This window comes from Pseudochaenichthys georgianus, chromosome 2 (genome assembly GCF_902827115.2).
Source record: "Pseudochaenichthys georgianus chromosome 2, fPseGeo1.2, whole genome shotgun sequence".
Classification (NCBI taxonomy): domain Eukaryota; kingdom Metazoa; phylum Chordata; class Actinopteri; order Perciformes; family Channichthyidae; genus Pseudochaenichthys; species Pseudochaenichthys georgianus.
In genome coordinates, this window is record NC_047504.1 from 1,594,574 (window position 1) to 1,609,260 (window position 14,687).

The window sequence follows — 14,687 nt, forward strand, 5'->3', positions numbered from 1 at the left end:
CTTTTAACCTAATGCCATTTTATACTTATATTTGAGGCACATGTTGCACTATGTACTCCCCTACTTTTATTTTCCAGCTTTAGTTACCAACTACTTTGCATATTTAGATTATTTCCACAAAATATTCAAACAAATTCAAAATGACAGTAATTCAAAGTAACCTCACCTTTTTCTATTTTAACATTTTAAGGCATTGCTAATTATAATAGAATATTATAGTATATGTTATTTTGGTTTTAAAAGTATGACTTAGTGGTAAGAGATCTGAGTACTTCTTCCACCACTATATATTTCAGTGTCTTTCTAAAAAAAGTAGATCCATTACATTTAAGAGATTAACTTGACGTCTTATTTTTGTCGCATTTTTAAAACAAATTCCTCACTTAAAAGCATCCTCCAGAGCACAAGTACAGACTCCATCTCGTTTGAAATGTACTGCTCAATTTTTGTTCGCTGAGAAGTTATAATTATCCACAAATGTGCGAAAACTCTGTAAGCGTGCAATTTCTTTTTTTTGCCACAATCTATCTCGCCCCACATCCTCAACCGGCGGCTGACAGCGGGTTAAACAGCCGTGACTGCTGGATGTGTTTTCACCTCACAGGACTTTAAGGTGATTCATGCTAACTGCCAGCAGATTCACATTATATTTCAGACATATAGGATATAAATCGCTCGAGAAAATTCAAGTATACACAGATGTTTATGCAGTGCATGAAATTAGAAGTGGGTGGAGGGGTGGGGTTTGATGGAATACTCCGACTGCAGGCTGCACCAGAAGAACATTAAAGGCCAGGAGTGAAGTGAAGTTAAGGAGCTGATCAAAATTCTCCAAATTGGAAATTCGCACAATCATTCGATCGTGAACACGAGACTGGAAAATTATATCAGGGAGGGCCATCAAAAAACCATTTAGAGCCTCAATTAAAGTTATTACCATTAAAGGATCTGCATCTTCAAAATGCCATGAAAAATTAATAATGATTGCCAATCAGAAAAATGATCTCTCTTCTCCGAGGAATCAGAGCGCATTAGCAGAGGTGGACGAAGTACTCGGCTTATGTACTCGAGTAAAAGTAGCAATACTGCAGTGTACAAATACTCAGGCACAAGTTAGTCCTGCATTCAGAAATGTAATCAAGTAAAAGTATTACCATTCAAAGCAAAAGTATGCCTTATGCAAAATGGCAACATGTTAGGCGCCAGATATTAAAAATATTATTTTATTAAAGTTATCGGTGCTTCATCGAGTTAAACACTTCACTGTGTAACCTTGTAAAGGTGGATTTATTTCAATGTATTTGATCAAACTACTGGGTAGCTTAACCTATAATAATATAATTTAATGTATGTCGATTTATATTTATTATAACACTGGAAACGGAACATTGACTTTAATTGTAATGTATTATCCCAACAGATTTCACATAACTGTATTAGGTTAGTAGAAAGCAATACTATTAAGTTTAATTCAAATATGTAGTGTTGTTTAAACGTAATATTATTGCTTTCTACTAATAACCTACGTCTGCAAAGTAACTAAATGGTAGAGTTCAAGTGCAAAGTACCATAACATGACAATGCAAGCACCTACATTTGCAAGTACTTGAGTACATGAGGGACAGCGAGAAGAGGAGGATGGACACTAAAAAGTGACTCCAAAACGAAGATGCCCTAACCTGATCGCGTTCGGGCTTGTGTGTGGCCATGTGCCGCTCCAGCTGGGTGCGGTAGGCGAAGGTGTAGTTGCACAGGGGGCAGGCGAAGTTCTCCTCGTTCTTCTCATGGCGATACTTGATGTGCTCCTTCAGCGAAGTCAAGCGCTTGTAGCCCCGGTCGCAGTAGGGGCAGGTCAACAGTTGGGCGAAGGCATCTGGCGTTCCAGGTGGCAGGTCTGCACGGGAGACAGCGGGAGGATAGGGGGGGGGAGGAGGGGGAGGAGGAGGAGGAGGAGGAGGAGGAGGAGGAGGAAGGGGAAGAGAAAGCAGGCCAAAAGGTCAGCAAATCAATGGCAGCTAACGGGCGGGCTGCCCAGAGAGGAATGGGAGTTATCTGTGCAATCTGCTCCACATGAGAGCAGCAGTGTCAGGCTGGCATCCGCTGCACTACGACCTCCTGCCGACTCCTCGCACACACACACACACACACACACACACACACACACACTTTCCTCGACATAGTTACAAACACATGATACTGTAAGGACGCACACACAGATAAGTCCCCATCCCTTCCTAAACAGCCCTCACTATTTTTAATGCCATTCCCACTGACACTTATCATGTCTGCAGCATGACTCATGAACCCACCCCAGATCCCACTCCCTCTCCCCCCCCCACTCCGGGGATCTTCTGAGGTGCGCTATCTGATTTCAAGCCCCCTGCCCAGCTGTTGCTCGAGACTGTAGGTAAACACCGAGGCATCCGGTGAATCTGTGGGACCAACAGCTGCCCGGTTGTGTCAGCGCGAAGAGCTCGCCCACACTGCTTTCTTTCTTTCTCTTTTTTTTATTTTTTTTTAACCTCTGCTGGTACAAGGGAGAGGGGGGGGGCTAGCTGAGCAAGCATGTTCTCCTACTGCAGCAGTTAAGCTACAAGAGGAGGCCATATTTGATATAAACCCAGCTTCTTTTAAGGGAATACAACTTTTGTTATCTCGTACGTTAGCATGTTTTAATAGCTTTTAAGCATGAGGCTAATGCTAACATGTTTGGTTTGTTGAAAGCTAACATACTTATGGGACTCTTGCTTTTTTAAAATGTGTTTATTTTTGGTTAATTGCACTTTGGATAACAGTATCAGTTTTATGTAATTGATTAATATAAGATGTACTTTAAATATTGAAATTTTGAATGTATGAACGGTAGCTTATGGTGGCTAATGTTAGCTAATACGCATTTCTGTGTAAGTCACACCTGATCTGCTCTTTTCTTTATCTGACTTATCTTTCGACCCCCCCCCCCCTCTCCACGGCCCTGGTTCTTACCGTTCTCCTCTGGACCGGTGGCCTCTGGCGTGCCCAGGCGGGACAGCTCCTCTGGGGCTTCTGGGTAGATGATGGCGGTGTCGCCCCTCTGCAGGTACTCTGCGATGCTCACCACGTGACTGTCGCCGTCGTCCAGCTTCCGCTTGGCGAAGAAGTCCTCGAACTCTGAAGTGCAATTGACGCTCTTGACTGAAGGGGAGGAAGAGAGAAAGAAGAAGAGAGTCAGTGAAGGAGGAGGCCTGATGGAGGGAGAGGGGGAGGGGGAGGAATAAATTGGATTAATTTCTTCCCCAGAGAAATGTCTTACAGGAGGATATTGGGAACATCTTGGTGGAAATGCGATGAGGACAGCCACCCTAAAACATTACAGCCGTGCTTTGGGGAGAATACATCTAAATGATGGGGTTTGCTTGTCACGCCATGCCGGCTAAAATAAGAATTGTAACTTAATCCGGCCAAAAGTCGGAGATAAACGCGCTACCATGAGCTGCTGAGGAGCGACGTGTAAAAAGAACTTCACTGACCCAATTTACTCATGACATAAAATCAGATTCAGAGTTGAAAAATAAAAAAGGAAACACACTCACAGACAGTGAGTGTATACAGTATACACAGGCCTGGCTTAATCAGCAACAGAGCCACGTTTCTTTGTATCGACTTTCACATATAAGGTCAATCAAGAGACTGTGGCTTTTGTTGATTCTGTGTTGAACAGATTACCGGGGCCAAACCACAAACCAGTGCAGAAAAAAAAGAGAGGGATGCTTTGCCATAGCTGAGCAGAATGCATCTTAAGCCAGCCAAAGTGCTGAGGCCACACAATGCGTTTTCTCAAATTATTTCCCAGTCCCTTCTCTTCGGGGAAACTCTTAAGCTGCATTGTGGAGATAGCTGCCTCCGAAAAAACAAACCGGAGCTAAAAGAAATCAGCAGCCTTCATTAGTCAAGGGGATGGCCGACTTTCAAGAAACACACTCTCGCTGTTTACAACCTGAGGAAAATGGTGGAGGCTGTGCAGCGATAGTGAACCAAAAAGGGAGTGACGTCTCACCAGAGTTCATGTTAATTAGCTTTTAGACTAGAGAGCCAAGGTGAGGTGTAAAGAGCCATTTGTTATGCCGTGATGAGTTTGCGGTCCAATTTGCGAAAGGTCAAGGTAGTGGATATTTGGTTGTCAAAAGTGGCGAAATGTCATCGGTGCCAATGGATCGCGTTTGATGACTGTAATAGCATAATATGCGGCGTTCTCATTAGATGGCTCTCTGTGGTTTCTGAACAATGCTTTTCTAATTGTAGATGTTATTTTAAGGTTGTTTTGAGTGAAAGGGTCGAACTGTAAAACGTTTCTTTAGGGAGAAACAACCAGTGAGGGAGGAAACCACCTGGATCAAAGTGCGCTTTGGCACCGGGACGTGATCAAACTGCTCATGTCTTTAAACAAAATCACATGTGATTTAGTGGCGGGGAGCTTCCACAGCGGTGCCACAGCATTGTTTCCAAAACTCCTTTAAGCATTGAAAATGGAAAACAGGCGCTTTGAGCACAGAGACGGAGAAAGAAAGAAGAAAAAAACATCACGACGTGCAGAAAAGTCATCGTAATTAAAGCTGAAGGGAGGGTTTTGATGCAGGCCCGCGTGGCGTTCTGTGGGGTGCGTTTTGGTTAACCATAACAGCGTCCCGGGCCAATTGTCAGGGTAGCCAGGATGATATCATGGGAGGGAGGGGTGTGTGGCTGCGAATCAGCTTTGGTGGCTTAATGAAAAATGGCAGGTCGGGTTCGGTTCCACCAGGAGACGGCACCGGGACGCACACTCACTTACATCAGCAGGAAGGGTACACACAGCTCGAGTAAGTAGAGGGTGCGAAAAACTCTCTAAAAAGTGATTGACCCTTCAATAACGTGAAAGTATTTAAATATTATATTGTATTGTAACTAGATAAAATACATTTAAAATATTCATTCATCTCACCTGTACCGTTTCCAACAGCCTGCATCGTGGCATCAGGCCCCAGGGTGTCAAAGTCATCTTTTATTTCATCTGCACAGAAAACAGAGAGAAAGAGAGGGTGTGAGGAGAGGAGGGGTGAGTACCTCTGAGCACCATGCAAACCAACACACACTGACAATGAGGCCTTTAAGAAGAAGGTATGGAGAAAGCAATGAAGGCACCGCTGTGCATCCGCGGCTTTGTTCGGCGTGCTTAATGAATGCTATCATCGGAGCCAGACAGTGACTTATTTACCTTTAACATGACGACAAGCGGTGGGGGGGGGGCGAAGAAAGCTTCAATCACCAAACAGGGCGATTAAACAATACACGAAGCACATCCACCTGAGCAATCATAGAGCTCCAGCCAACACGCAGGCGGAGCTTATTACTCCCTGGCTGTGTCGCCGCGGCAATCCTCCGCATGCAGCATCACGCTCGTTTTATCATATGTCATTTGGTGGATGGTTCTCTCCAAAGCTGCTTGGGAGCATTGTGAGGGCACACATTCTTTTGATTTGCCACAACCCCCTGGCAGAGAGTTAAGGCCTCGCTACCAACTCAAAAGAACACAACGCTTAACCACATTAAGAGTTGTGGTTGCACAAACATTTCTCAAGGGCAGAAATAACCTCATTGGTTAGGGTGAACCTCAGGTGGGTGGAGAGGGAGAATGGACTGGTGGAGTATGTTAGACTGAAGGTCGATAATATGGGCACCACAATGGGAATCTAGGGTTAGGGTTACATCTTTTAAATTAACTATTCAATCCTTGCTCGGTAGATGTGAGCAGTTTGACTTTGAGGTTTTGGACTCAACAGAAAGCCTGGCTATGAATAACTAACCGTGCAGAAGCGTTGGTTTGAACAGGACAGGTTCTTACTGCCAATCAGGATAGTGGTGTGCAGACGTTGCCCTGGCACAGGTGAGGTGACAGTAAATAAACGGTGGATTGACAGGCTCGTAAACAAACCCTCTTCTGACAAATTCATCCCACCACGGTCGACAGGAGGACACCGACCGGACAATCAACTTAAGAAGTCCTCGGTCCCTCCTTCCTGCCTCGACGGTAAAAATGAAATCACGGTGCATCCGGGAAAACGCAGGCTTTGAGTAAAAAAAAAAAAAAAAAAAAGGACAAGAAACCTGCATTGTGCGCTTTACATCTGTTCTTGCTCTGCTGCTCAGGCAAGGATGTTACAAGTGTTGCTTTGTGAAGATTTTCTTTTTTTAAAGTCCACAGCAGGATCTGATGTTGCTGCCTCTCCCTGAGCTATTAAACCCAGGGTGAGCGCACATGTTACAGAAACCTGGCTGAGATGTTACAGGAAAGGTGGTGGGTGTATTGTTTATAATAATGTTATCCTGTGACACGAGAGCCAGAAACCAAAACATTTCTTTATTTTTCCTTGAAGACAATGGGGAAGTCGTGGAATGCTTTCTACGGCTCTTCTTGAAATTAAAGATGTGGCTTTTGCGGTGAAATGATAAATACCCCTGTCAATGGCTTCACAGAATAATGACAGACTGTTCTGCAGGGGTATGTCCTAGTTTAACTTTCCCCTCGCGAAGGTTTTTTAACTTTACATTTTGATTGCACGTCTGCCAAACAGCTTCCAAACCGCAGTCGAAGTATGAGAAAATGAATGGGTTTTCGAACAACATAAATTCAAGTATGACAAAACAAAACAGATTTTGCACCACAGATTAAAAATATACCCAGATATCAGCACGTTTGAAACCCTGAACAGTGAAAACCCCCTCACCGTGTGTCCTCGTAGGCACCGTGTTTTCTCTGGGTAATCACATTTGGCTGCATACTTTTGGTCTGACGCAAGGGGATGACCAGTGGGATTTACTGGCCCTCCACTCTCCCCTATTTACCTTGGACAACTTTTGTTATCTGTGTTGTAAAGGGAGGACGGCTGCTTCCAGTAGGAGGTAGGCTAATACCACGTACACCTCACTTCTATGGCCTCTGGCACACACACATGCAATCCATGCCAGCTTTAAGCTACACTCAACTGGGACAAAGTGTCATGATAGGCTCCTGGGTCTTTCTACTGTAAGAAAAGCCACTGCTCACATTTTACAAGACCAATGTCAAAAACAAGGGAAAGTCATTTTTTGCCACAAATATGCACCTATTTTGGATAGTGGAAAGCATTTAGGAAGAAAAGTGTCCACTAAATGCTGGAAAGTGTGTTTTGTCAGTGGTAAATCACAGAGGACGTGAGGCAGTAAGGTACACACCTCCTAGAAGAGCGATGTTGAGGTTTTGAGACTCAGGAGGAGTCCAGAATACCTTGGCCAGACGTATTCCACCTATTTTCATAGCGGCTCTGATGCTGTTTATTTTGAAAACATTCCTATTTTTATGGCCGCTCACCGCAGGCGCTTTAAAGTCCTGCCTTTGTGCGTTTAGCCTTGATTCCTCCTGATCCTGCCCAGTGTGCACACAATAGCTTCAGAAACAGACAAGCTTTGATGAAAACAGGTTTGAGGAAGACGACGGCATCGCTGATATGTTTACACTATCGTTCCAGCAATTTAGAGCCAATGACTAGTTTTTTTTTTATTATTGGCATCTGAAACACTGCTCTTATTGTCAAATGTGGCGATGCAATAGGTGTTTAAATGGCAAATTAATAATCACAAAACTTCTTACACGCGCAATGAAAACAAGAAGCACGGCTTTATCGAAAGCAGAAGGACACATTTGGCGAGGAATGTCATTAGGAAGAGTCTTTTTGGATAATATATCTCAAGCAATCGTGATGAAAAGAGGGATTTCTTGCTGCAACGCTAAGACGCCCTACAGAGACTTAAGAAAGGGCAACGGGAGAACGCAGGTGATTTATTTGAAACTGTCTGTCAGTGATAATGATGTCATGCTTTCCAGCACATCGCGTCCAGCCTCAATGTGGGATGAAGGAATGTCAAGGACAGACACAAGACTCTGATTGTGCCCTGAAATCAGAAGAGGCTCTGCGATAAATGTTCTGTACTACATTTCAGCGAATCCCCTAAGCTGTGTTGCTAAAGACACCATTTGCAACCCATGGAATATCCGTGTCTGTTTTGTTTCCGGGCGACATATGTCCTCACTTTTACTCATGAAGACATTACTATCGCTTACAAGACCTGCGTACAAAAAAAAATGATAGGGGAGTGACGACGAAATCAGTCGGAGGAGGAAGGAGGGGGGGTGCTAACTTATCTCAGGCCTAAGTTATGTGCTGAGGTATCACTGTAGACACTTAGGCACCGAGGAAGCAGAAAAAACAGGCTGGGAAACACAGCACCCGCAAGATTGGGAAAGAGACTCCCAAACGCTCTAATGAACTTGACTTGCTCTCTGAAATATGTCAGACACTTTATCACACGAGAAGCATATTATCTGGGAATTGCAACATAGTTGAATTACAGACATTATGGCACCGCGGGTCTTTATCAAATAAACAATTACCGTATGCAACGACAGCTTGTTTATCCTTTATCTTGATTTATTTACCAAACTGTCTTTTCTTCCTCCCTCCCTTAAGGAACTGTTCTTTAGTTGAGGCAAATGTTGATACCCATTTTTTTGTTCCATCCCTAATAAATGTGCAATTTCCCCCCATATTAAAATGTAAGACTGCTGAAATGTTCCTCGGTTTCTTTTCGGCAGCGTGCACAGCTAGTTCATTAGCAGAAATGAATAGCGGAGCCCGGCTCATTTAAATTGGCTGTCTTACATGACTTCTCGCCATACTCTGTTCCTGTCACATGCTTCCAAGAATCATTGACTCTTATTATACATGTAAATGGCTATCATAAAAATAAAAATTTCATTTAAGATTGTTAATGACTTTTCGCAGCAGTCTGGCTTCCTTTAATGATTATACCCTGCCCCCTAATTAAAAGTATTTATCTTTCAAGCATCCGTGACTGGGGCCCCTGCAATCTGAGCTGCTCCACAAAAGACGATAAGTCAGTCAAGTTTGGAAAAGGTATCACCTGCCTGGGATTAAGCAGCTTGTGAGTCGGGGGGGGGGGGGGTTACACTGCATCAGTCACTATTGGAGGTTGAAATACAATAAACCCTGAGTAAAAATAGCCTCACATGCCTTCTGCAGAATCTGCAACATTGAATCAAAAGCACACTCCTGCTGCTTCTCTTTTCCTTTTGCGAGGTTATACATTACTGTAAATATTTTTCGTTGTTTGGCTTCTCCATAAGCGTGAATCTCCGCCGCTCGCGAAGAAAAATGTTTATCGTGTGTCTGCTGAGGGAGCATCGTTCGGGGGCTCAGACCTGGCTCAAGCCGTGTTTGCACACCGCTCCGTGGGGTTTGTTTTAGTCTACCCGGGCACCAGATGGGTGGGGTTTACGGTGTAAGGCGACACCACGAGTGGCAGGATGTGCACACATTCACTATAAAGTATCAGAAAGTCAGCTTAGTGGGGTGGTGTGATTGACAGCTCACCTGCACCCACACATCTGGTAGAAGAGAGGACAAAAGCTAGTTTCTTAATGTTTTTCTTTAGCTGAATCTGGATCGAAAAAGGACGTTTTATTATTAGGTTATTTCATTTTTTGACATCTCAACCTCACATGACATTCGCCCCATACAAAGTAAAACAATATCATTACAATATCCAATTTCCTGGACCAAATAAAACAAAAATATCCAGCTTTCTGCTTTCTAGGAATGCACGTCATGATTCTTAGATAGCAGATGAATACAATGTAAGATATGCTCTCAATCTGACTGGATAAGAGCACATCCACAACAAAATAGTTAGAAATCCTCAGTTTGCCCTTCATCCAACCCATTGTTTGGAAATTCTTGGATTCTTTTATAACTCCTCCCACTGAGGTTCCTCTCCACCAATGAGATGAATTCCCTCTCTGCAACATCTAGACACTCACCAGTACCGTCGACGGAGGCGCTCAGCATGTCGTTGTCGGGCCAGATGTGCTCGACGCCGCTATCCCGCATCTCGTCGTCTTCCTCCTCTTTGGAGAGCAAGCCGTGGCTCTCGGCCCGCGGGGAATTCTCCGGGTTGGTGAGGCTGGCCGGGCTGCCTGTACCGTTGATCAGGGGGTCTTCCTCGGACACCAGCAGCTTGTCTTCCTCCTCCGTCTCTGAGCCGGTCTCGACCACATTCTCGTAGTTCAGAGCTGAAACACAAAGAGGAAGGAAGAAAGGTCAGTACAGGAGAGAAATCATCCTTATGATCAAGAGAAACATTTCTGATGAGTAATGTAGGCGTATCTCCTTTAACATAAATGACAGAGGAATCTGATTTCAACTTGTTTTTTGAAATTGAGGTTTATTCCCAGATTTAAAAAGGTCACCCCACATCACTGCTCGGTCCAAGGCGTAGGCGCTTTTTCTTTTTTCTTTTTGGGTTACACCCCAATTACAGCATCCGCGACTGGAATCTGTGACTGAACCGCAGCGGTGGGCAGACAGCTGTCGAGGAGATGCGAGCCAAAATAGCCACTAATTTTCAGTCCTGCTAACATGCCTGGGATGCCAACGAGCTGCACCTTTCAGGACGGCTCTGCTCCCAAACATACCCGTCACGTTTCACATGCTCGGCATACCTCGTGCAATATAACAAATGTCGTCGGTATGCATACAAAAGGCTCAACTCATAGTCGTTTAGATTATTCATCACATTTGCATTGCTACTGAACCGTGTTTCCTAACATAAGAAAATATGACAAGGCCTTGAGGGCGCACATTCAGGGAGATACTCTGACACACACACACCCTTACACACACTCCAGGGCCCGCCCGGTTCCACACACATATGCTTGTTTTTCCTAAAATAGCTGGCCTGTAAATAAGGGGCTGTGAACTCAATCAAAGGTGGCGTCGTGTGCAAATTTGTCACCAACGTCGGCAGGTTCTTCGCCACAGAGTCAATTGTGGCAGAAAGGGCCGTCAGAAGACTTATTGGAGGGGCGCAGATGGAGCGCGAGGGCGAGCCAGAAACATGGCTTCACATGGGGACACACCTCATTGGCAGCTTGTGCAAGAATGTTCTGCGGTGTGAGCCAATCATGGGAGGACCCAGACTTTGAGCCACCATAGTGACGCTTTTTAATGTGCTTTAGCTGAATTTATGCTCCGGAGTAATAAAGAAAAGCTGGAGCGAGCTCATAAGTCTTTGATGAAATATCAACAGATTTATATCTAATAGCTTGGAGAATGTTTTAGCGAGTACATAAATATTGTATAATATGCCTCACATTGTGTATTCGACGGGCTTAATCACACTTTAGGTGCCATATTTTGCCTTCCGAGGTCTAAAAGTGTCCCTGCCTCTTGAACTCTCCCAGATTCAAGAGTGCTGAGCAGATGAAGTCCGTGCATTTCCGAAGACGTTATACATATCAAAAGATAAGCCTCGCCACATCTCCTCCTAACACGTCTCCGTACGACCGACTGGTCCGCACTTGCCTTCAGCGAACAACTGCACAACAGGTGCAAATTAAAATGAAAACAGGGCTTTCAAATGTGGGAGGGGGGAGGGCGGCGGGGTGGGAGGAGGGGATGGCAGGCAGGCAGGCAGGCTGGAGGGGGGTGGAGGGGGGGAGGGAGAGGAGGGTGGGAGTGTGGTGACCTGCCTCGAATACCAATCGACGGAAGAAACAAAACCTTTTCAAGAGGTGTGATCACAAGGGTTTAGGCAAGTTCAGACTCAGTAATGCCCCTCCGAGATGACAAAAAGGCAACGCAGGCTGGAGACCCCGAGTGGAGAGAGATTCCTGGGTGGTCCAAATCTACCTAGGTACAATTGATATTAAGCCTTTATATGAAATATTATATATTTATGTCGACGCCTTTACCTGTTTAACTTCAACAATTAAAACACTTTGCCAAATCGGGGAAATTCTCATCTTGACGTCCCCTCAAAACAACAAGATTATCATTTTGGAAGTTGAGACCCTTCACCCCTGAGGTTTTGAACCTTTTCTCAGCAATGTCCCATCAGCTCTGTGTCCCCCCCCCCCCAGCCTCCAGAGAAGGAGGGGGCGGGTAGAACAAAAGGCCAAGAGGCTTGGGAAGCTATCAACCCGTTGCTGTGAACCTGATCTCTGGATGCAGATTCAATGACGGCGAGCAGGGGCCGGCTGAATGAAATTATCTAAGGCTGGACAGGTTTTAAAGGGCCCATTCTTCCCCAATAAAAGGAGCGAGGGAGCTTCTTTTTGTTTAGCAACACATCCACCGCGGCAACGCACACCGTTCTGACTTCAACACTCCCGCATAGGGAATGAGGGAATGCATTGTCCAAATCTGCACAACAAACTTTCCGGAAAAATCCTGGATAAGTTTTAACACATTTTCCTATCTCCTGCTGTTTCATGTGACGTCTTGTTTCTGAAGTTTGCAGAACACATTTAAGCACGGGGGGGCGTTTGAACTGTCTCCGAAAAGCTACAGTAGAAGCAATCTTCTCCGAACGTCAGCTGTCTCCTCCGCATTCAACGTATACCTCCAAGAAGGCAAAATGACAGTGGGGTGCTCGTCAAGTCAAACGTGTAGTATTAACGTCAAGAAAGCCGCCATTGTTTAGGTGCCACCGTTGACAAGAGCCTCTCCCTCTGCGAGCACGAGGCATCTATTGGTATTGTGTCACGCAACAAAGTGATTCTAACCTACTAATATTTCACAGGCAGTTATTTCGCCCCCCTCCCCCGAACCTCGCTCTTAATCAGTCTTTTGTGTTGCTGAGACAAAGAAAAGATAGTGTTTACTTCTCTCCTTTTTTTACCTTAAGTGTCATGGTAACAAAAGCCATTGCGGTTGGTGTTTTACAAAAATCGTGCTACCTGCGTTTTGGCTAAATAAAAGAAGCCTGTTTGACTTGTCGTGCTGATAATTAAATTGACACAACTCTTGTTTAATATCGGGTTTTAAACTATCTGACATAACCCTTTCACAGGCCTGGCATTATTCTGTCACTCAGGGAAGAGTACAGAGCGCAGAGGAATATTGTATATTGATCAAGATGGTTGGAAGCATCAGCAGTGACAGCCTGAGAGAGGAGCACAGAGTGGGAGAAAGTCTTATTAAAATCTCATCATTTCTTTGATGAAGATAAATAAAAAAAACAATGGCACAGGGCAATGCTTCTTCTCTGGCAGTCGTATTCTGCACATACTGAGGAGCCGGTGGAATTAATTTAGTGTCGGGAAAACAAACTCCAAATCTAAAATGATTGTATTTACAAAGCGTCAGGTTTGACAGCCGACAAATGGCTCCAGTGATCACAAACGCCTTTAATGTTGGACTCATAATCGACTGCTGCAGAACCCAGAGATAACTCACTCCCTGCGCGCGCTTGACAGCAGTTGTCTGACCACATGCTGCATTCAAAGACACCAAGCACACTCACTCGGAGGAATACACAGCCACCAACGTGTACCTTTGATGTTGACCCATCTGTTTGTCGGAAAAAACCTTGTATGTATGGTAAGCATGCACGGAATGTCTTTCAAGCTGAGGTAGCGACATCAAGAAAAGTCAAAGATGAGCTTGTGTTCACAGTAAGTCTTCTCGGTGGTGATGGTTTCACTTCCTGAACTGACCGTCAGTAATGCAACATCATTCAAATCCAGACTAAGATGGATGCAAATTCAAGAAAAGGGGAAACTTATCTCCAATTTAAAACTTATTTTAGCATTGAAATCTTCCCCGGAAGCTGGGTTCAGACCTGCACTGTGTCGAGGAAAAACCGTTTGACAATGCTAACAGGTATTATCGTATCATTTATTAAACTATGCCAGAGCCATCACCCGGAGGAGCGTGCGGTGAAAGCCCTTCCTGCCGCAGAGCCAGGGAGAAACAGAGCTCTTTCTGTTCGGCAGGCCAGCGGTGGAGGTGATGGCTGCAGGGAGGATGACTAACACCCACGTTCGCGCTCTCACACTAACCCCGGCTGACTTTTTTTTTGTAGTCGAGTGTCGGGGCTTAGCTCCAGGTGACACGCTCGGCCTCCTACGCCGATAATGAGCCAGGACATTCTCCCTATTGGACGATAACTGCTCACGCTCGCTCCCTGTCTCATGAATGTGAGCCAAGCGGATCACCTGGATGGCTGCGAGGGAGATGGAGGAGCAGGAGTGTTAGTCAGTGTGTGTGTGTGTGTGTGTGTGTGTGTGTGTGTGTGTGTGTGTGTGTGTGTGTGTGTGTGTGTGTGTGTGTGTGTGTGTGGGTGTGTGTGTGTGTGTGTGTGTGTGTGTGTGTGTGTGGGAGGGCATTAAGGTGGAAGCGAGGTCGCTGCCTTGTGGCTACGGCCGGCGGTAGTGGATTCTCATCATGACCTTTTGTCTGCCATTGCTCCAGTCTGCAACAGTTTAAACACTTCTCCGTAAGTCCTACTCATGTCGGATGGAAACCTCGCAGGAAGACTTGTTAACTTACTTAAATGGTATATTAAATACTTCTTCTCTCAAGAGTTGTTTGGGTCTTTTTTTAATTTATTAAATACCTGTCTTATTTCTTGATATATTCTTGTATTTCCCTCTTAATAAGTACCACAATATAAAAAACTGATATCCAAACGAATGCAAAAGTTATACAATGTGTCAGTAAATAGAAAATGAGACACACATTATATATAATTCAAGAATATTTTCCTTTTTTTGACAATAAAAAATTATATTTACAATACAATTTGACAGCTTAACATACTGAATTAATATTCTT

General features: G+C 44.6%; 1 protein-coding gene across 2 annotated transcripts in view; it reads right to left on the bottom strand.

Annotated features, from left to right (window-relative positions):
• Positions 1-14,687, bottom strand: part of LOC117457505 (zinc finger E-box-binding homeobox 2-like) — a 79,768-nt gene that overhangs the window by 9,949 nt on the left and 55,132 nt on the right. For both annotated transcript variants that reach the window (XM_034097668.2, XM_034097653.2), the window contains exons 3-6: positions 9,890-10,141; positions 4,958-5,026; positions 2,986-3,174; positions 1,680-1,894 (exon numbers count right to left, since the gene is read on the bottom strand). In XM_034097668.2, the coding sequence (XP_033953559.1) occupies positions 1,680-1,894; positions 2,986-3,174; positions 4,958-5,026; positions 9,890-10,141 (725 nt within the window). The remainder of the gene's footprint in view (positions 1-1,679; positions 1,895-2,985; positions 3,175-4,957; positions 5,027-9,889; positions 10,142-14,687) is intronic.